This window comes from Corticium candelabrum, chromosome 6 (genome assembly GCF_963422355.1).
Source record: "Corticium candelabrum chromosome 6, ooCorCand1.1, whole genome shotgun sequence".
NCBI classification, from domain to species: domain Eukaryota; kingdom Metazoa; phylum Porifera; class Homoscleromorpha; order Homosclerophorida; family Plakinidae; genus Corticium; species Corticium candelabrum.
Window position 1 is genome coordinate 7,118,954 of NC_085090.1, and position 6,164 is coordinate 7,125,117.

General features: G+C 48.5%; 1 protein-coding gene across 1 annotated transcript in view; it reads right to left on the reverse strand.

The window, feature by feature from the left end:
* The window catches only part of LOC134180894 (MAM and LDL-receptor class A domain-containing protein 2-like), a 31,674-nt gene that overhangs the window by 17,264 nt on the left and 8,246 nt on the right, over positions 1-6,164 (reverse strand). Inside the window, exons 16-27 of the mRNA XM_062648079.1 lie at positions 5,861-6,164; positions 5,679-5,798; positions 5,563-5,613; positions 5,338-5,493; positions 5,082-5,234; positions 4,051-4,316; positions 3,905-3,992; positions 3,007-3,642; positions 2,666-2,949; positions 2,261-2,534; positions 612-962; positions 4-543 (exon numbers count right to left, since the gene is read on the reverse strand). The exon at positions 5,861-6,164 is cut by the window's right edge and continues 62 nt beyond it. Of these exons, the coding sequence (XP_062504063.1) occupies positions 4-543; positions 612-962; positions 2,261-2,534; positions 2,666-2,949; positions 3,007-3,642; positions 3,905-3,992; positions 4,051-4,316; positions 5,082-5,234; positions 5,338-5,493; positions 5,563-5,613; positions 5,679-5,798; positions 5,861-6,164 (3,223 nt within the window). The remainder of the gene's footprint in view (positions 1-3; positions 544-611; positions 963-2,260; positions 2,535-2,665; positions 2,950-3,006; positions 3,643-3,904; positions 3,993-4,050; positions 4,317-5,081; positions 5,235-5,337; positions 5,494-5,562; positions 5,614-5,678; positions 5,799-5,860) is intronic.

Here is a 6,164-nt window from a genome sequence, read left to right on the forward strand (position 1 = left end):
CACCTACTAACGTTCCTGTTGTATGATCATTGAACGGTCCCGTACCACTGCTCAGGGTGCCACCACTGTTCAACTGAAATATCGAATCTAAACCGCCGACGCGCTCCCACCAACACAAATCATCGTTGTCGAAGTCGCAGTCCATCAGATGCGGAACACTGATAGACGAAGAGCAAGTGCTAGCTGTCGATGACGGAGAAGGAACGGTAGGCGTACTTGTCGTCGGCAGAGAAACAGTCGCAGACGCCAAAACAGAGACTGGAGACAAAATGGAAGAAAAAAGTGATGGCGACATGCTACTCACGAATAAAGCAAACATTGGAGAAACGCTTGGGGCGACCGTGGATGTACTCAATGCAGGTGACGAGGTCAAACCAACTAAACCAGACGAAAAAGGAACCGCTGCTTGAGACGTCTGTACGGTAGCCGTTGCGAACGAAGATGCCGCCATACTTGAAGACGTAAACATCAGAGGAGACGGAGTAAGCGCTACCACCGACGGAGTTACTGACATGGTGACAGGAGCAGTTGATGTAGGCAACACTAACCAAAAACACGGAAATTAACCGTCGCCTATGTGTTCGCATAGCAAACGAATCTCGATCACTCACCGCATTGTCCAAACGTTATGTCATCGAGAGCGATATCTCCCGTGTAGCTTGACCCTCTCACAGCCTCAAACATGACAACATATGTCGCAGCGCCGTTCAAGTATTGCTCGACGTCGACATAACTGACGAGCCACTGATCGCCTTGCGATCCAGACCTTGTCCAAACTTGAGTCTTGTTGCTTCCTTCTGCCTTCACGTAGAGGTTCAGACTGCCAATCGTCGCTCCGTTCATGTGATACGCGAACGTCATCCGACAGTTGCGATTGGCGTCGTATGTAATGGAGGACGATTTAAGAACGGCTCTGTCGTTGAGCTGCTTGGGAGAGGATGTCTCAAAGTAGACGTAATATCCTGCGGTGAGAGACGACGCGCCATTATTACAAACACGTTATGAAATGAACAAGCGGCTGGTGTGCATGGTCGCTCTGCCCGTGCTGTTGTGCATTAATGTAATAGGTGCCGGACACGTGCAAGTCCGGCATGGTCCATGCTGTTCGCAAATAGCATCTCCTTCCGCGCTATACACAGTGCGTCATCGTGTCGCAACAAATCAGACTAGTTGCTGATTTGGTGACAGTCCTGCAGCACTGCTCGTAGTCGCCTGGCCGTTTCCGGTCAGCCCAGACAGATACAACAAATTATATCTGTCCGCTGCCGCAGCTACGGCTGTCGAACGACTAGTTGCCACACATTTAGCTGGTTTACAATATGTCGCTGACGCTGACATTGACGCTGACGTTACGCTGACGTTGACGCTGAAATAGACATGAGTCCTACTCCAGAGTAAGCGTCAAGGCTGGTTTACAGTAACCTATTCAAGCCCAGCGTAACGCCACTGTAACGTCTAGCTTCAAGACGTTGGACGAGACCCGAGCTCTATTCGAGCGTCAACCTAACGCAAACCGGAAAGAGTCCGATTTCTAACTGCCAATGGACTGCCGAGCTTTCACTCACGTTATCGACGCCAGACACTCTTCGCAGCTAATAAGACGTTGCTGGGTTGCGCTCAAATATGTTACTGTAAACCAATAAAGAAGCACTACTGGAAACCAGCCTTCGTACTCCAGCGTCACCGTCAATGTCAAAAGATGCCGCTTCTGTCGTCTCTTTGAAGTTTGACGCTCAGCTGAGCGTCAGGGTAATATTGTAAACCAGACTCTTGAATTGCATAGCCGGACTGGACGGATCCGATTGCTGTCCGCAAATGTTGGGAACAAGGCTTGACTTAAACATATGCGACGAATGTCAACTAATGTGTCTGCCCTACACGCTTGCCATGGACGCGTTTTATTGGACTATTTCAGTCTCTTCCGGAAGAGCACGCCCCTCTTTCAACTTCTTTCAAAGCAGACTAAGAAGAGGTTGGGAGAGCTAGGACGTGCTCTTTCAACCAACAGCACAGTTGGTAGAGTTGCCTCTTGCGACCATAGCGGCAGAGCTATAGAAGTTGGAAGAGGCTGAAAGAGCCGAATCGAACGCGCCCCACATCTCCAGCTTTACGTGCTCGAGTGTTTGCATACTAATTTGCTTGTTGGTTGATTCGTCTGTTGACTGCTTTGCCCGATCCTCAGTCGTTCAGTCTGTCCGTCTCTCTCTCTAGCTACATCTACTCTCTATCAACTAAATTTTAATTCCTGCCTCTCACAAACCTGACGAGTTTCCAAACGTGTGGTCGCCCGTCACCGGTCCCGTTCCCGTGCTTGCTGTATTTCCTCGTGTGCGTGTCCAAGGCCAGTCGGCATTCAAATCATTAACCCAGTCGCAAAATCCCGTCTCGAACGTACAATCGCTCCCATAGAAAGGCGGCGGCGGAGGCGTCGGAGCGATTCCTCCACAACCAAGACTAAACGAAATGTCATCCAAAGCGATGTCTCCTTGGTACAGGAACGAAGAGTAATTGCCTAATCGGCCTCTCCAGATGATCTAGACAGACAACAAACCATCAGTGTCTTTAGCAGTCCGCTAGCCTCAGCCTCCCAGACCCGTGAAAATAGATCGTAGCTACACGCTCTGGAAGGACGAGGCTAGTTAGTCCTGCGACGTTGAGATGGAACCTGGTAGTTGATATTCTGTATGTAAAGATCCAAGGCCACCTTGTCGCACACCCATCGGTCGCCTTGATTTCCGTGCACGCGCCAGATCTCTCGCCGTCCATCGGCGTTCTCGAAATCGACGGCCAGGTAGCCGATCGAACTGCCGTACATGTGATAACAGAAGCGAACCGAACACGAGAGAGGACCGCTGCCGACGCGAGGCGGCGGAGCCATAAGTGGACTCGACAAGTCCGCGTATTCGAGCTGCACGCGAGGACTCGACGTCTCGATATAAATGTAATAACCTATAAACATTGATTTAACTTTTTGTATTGCAGTAAACACATACGATCTAAGCTCACCTCTTGATGTCCCAAGACTGTGATCACTAGTTGGTCCTGTCGAGACCGATCCTGTAGCTCCCGACTGTCGCAGCCAATCAAAGTCGTCGTCCCTGCGTTGCGTATACGCACACAAATCGCTCTCGAAGTCACAATACGCCGGAAGAGCCGAACAATAGACCAAATCCTCGTCTGAACCGTCCGTGCAGTCGGTGATGCCATCGCAAACGTTGTCGATTGCGATGCACTCGCCGGTGAACACGCACTGCCAATTGCTCTTTGTGCGTGCGCACGAGTTGACCTTCACTCGCGGATTACAGTCGATAAATCGGATATCGTCCAGAGCCGCGTTGCCTCCGTTCAAAAAGAAAAAGGAAGGATTGTACAAGTATGTAAACTGGAGATTGAAATTGGATTTGGAACCAACATACTGTGTGCTTTCAAACCACTTGTCGCCCTGGTTGCGATCGTACTGTACAAGTGTGGTCTGGGTCGTGCCGCTGTTGAGGCTGAGAAAGAGTGTGCCGATTGATTGGCCGTACATGTGATATGCGAACTGAATTTGACAAAGTGGGCCGGACAGTTGATAGGTCGGACTCACTAGGGTCGCCACGGTATTGCGTGGACTACCAATCGACTGAAAATACGCATAAGTGCCTGCACAAATCGTATACATACATACATACATACATACATACATACATACATACATACAAACAGACATGTTTACATACATACATACATACATACATACATACGTACATGCATACAAATATACATGTTTACATATATACATACATGTTTAAGTTCATACACACACACACACACACACACACACACACACACACACACACACACACACACACACACACACACACACACACACACACACACTGATGGTTAACGGCATTTATAATACCTAAACAGTTGCATCCACTTGAGAACTGAACATTATCAATGGCAATGTCGCCTCTAAACGAGTTTCCAGTCACACCCTCAAAAATAAACTACAAAAACGATTTAGAGAACCCAAAAACTTGATGTAGCCATATCAATCAAAAATACCGAGAACGAGCCCGTCACGGTTCCGGGTGGCACAGGAACAGTTGCGTTGATCCAACGATTTCCTGTGTTTCCGCTTTGCCTCCACAGTTGAACTGCAGCCCGCGACGTCTCCTTGATATATACATTCATGTCGGCGACGTCCACTCCGTACATGTGGTAGCAGAACGTCATGCTGCAACTTCCATTCCCTTTCAGCGGTCGCGATATCAAACGCGCCTTGTCGCCGAGAGTTCTGGGCGCGCTAGTCTCAATGTAAGCGTAGTAACCTACAGAGATTGAAGTAAAAAATGAGAGAAGGAGGAACGGGTACAGTCCACCAGGTGCAGAACCAATATCTCGTATTTTCTAGTTCCACCATGTAACTACTTTCGGCCAATGTATGTCTAATTAATTAATTAATTTATCTATTTATTAGAGTTTAGTAAGCCGTGCAGGTCAAAATGGCGGTGTAAATCAACCAGTGCCGAAATTCCAAGCGCGCTATGTCCCACCTCTGGACTCAACTCGGGCCAGGCGCTGTTTTGTCCACATGCTATCATCGCCATCTCCGGATAATAAGCCATACTGTACATGTGCAATGTCTGTGCGCCTGCGCTATAGTTAATGGTTATGGTCAATGATGCAGGACAGCCGGAAGCAAATTAAAGTTCTACGACCTAAAGCACGTTAGGAGGTGTGGTCTAAGTAAGCGTGGTTTAATTAATTAATACCAATAAAATTTAAAAAACGCAGAAAACAATTAAAGTTACTAAAATTAGGCAACACAGTTAAGACATTGAACATTTACTCGCCTATACTTTCGCATGCAACCGCCGGAGCATACAAAATCTTAAACTCAAGAATTTTTTTGCAAGACTGTTGCCTTCCTATGCAAAAAGTGCTACGGCCATGGCTGTAAACACTCGGGCCCGGTTTCGTCTCTTGTCGGGACCGTATCCTATACAACCGTGTAAACTGGACTACAGTCTGCTTCCGTCAGATCTCTATACACACTGCAAAGTGGATGCAAGTAAGGATACCTATCGCCTTACCTGTCGAAGAACCGGTATTGCAATCGACGTCTGGTCCCGTAAGAGTCGACGGCGTAGACGAACGTCGTCGTTGCCAGTTGAAATCGTCGCTGGTGTCCTGCACGAAATAACCCAAATCCTCATCGAAGTTCGACGTCGAACACAAACCCGGAGCTGCATGCATATAACAACATAACAAGATTACAAAAACTTGCACACATTTGAAGATTACAACAAACGTGCACGCATTTAACTTTGAAAGCGAGCGGACTCATACCCGGTATTTGGTTGGTGTCGAAACTCGGACCAGTTGTCGAAAAGAATCCAGTCCCTCCGTTGTATCCGGAACCCAATGTCCAATTAGAGTTCAACCGTTGAGACACCTGAATGTTGGACCACAGACATAAGTCATCCTCGAAGTTGCACAGACCGTCTACACGCAAAGACATCAGAGCACTAGAAATTGAGCCAAACTCAAAACGCATGCGCATGATTGCAGTACCAGGAAAAGTGCCGGGAACGGTCGGCGGCGGGCTGGTGACAGGAGGGGGAGCTGCGCATCGAAACACGAATGTTAGAAACGGATTGTAATGTATTTGTAATAACTAGAAATTATACCTGTTGTGCATGCCACCTCATCGGATCCATCTCCGCAATCGTCGTCGCCGTCACAGACCCACGTGTCATACACGCACTTGCCGTTGTTGCACTCGTACTGGCCTTGAGTGCACGCGCCACCTAATCAACAACACGATGAAAAACGGACAACGTGACTTCCGTGTTTAACTTTTGACGCTTACGGTTGTGACATCCGGGCGTAAACGTTATGCGATCGATCGAGATGTCGCCTCGAATTCCAGACGCGTGCTGAGCCGTAAACACAATTCTGTAAGTACCGGATGTGGTTTCCAAGGGCCCCGCCGAGTAAAATCGCCACTCGTCGCCTTTGTCTCCGCTTATTACACTCAACGTCGTCAACGGATCTGCCGGTTCTACGAACCGCTGCCTCACGGTGAGATTTCCGATGTCGTCGCCGTAGAGATGAGCCCACCATGTGACGTAACAATCGCTCAGATTTGTCTGCGTCGTCGGCTGAATGGTAAT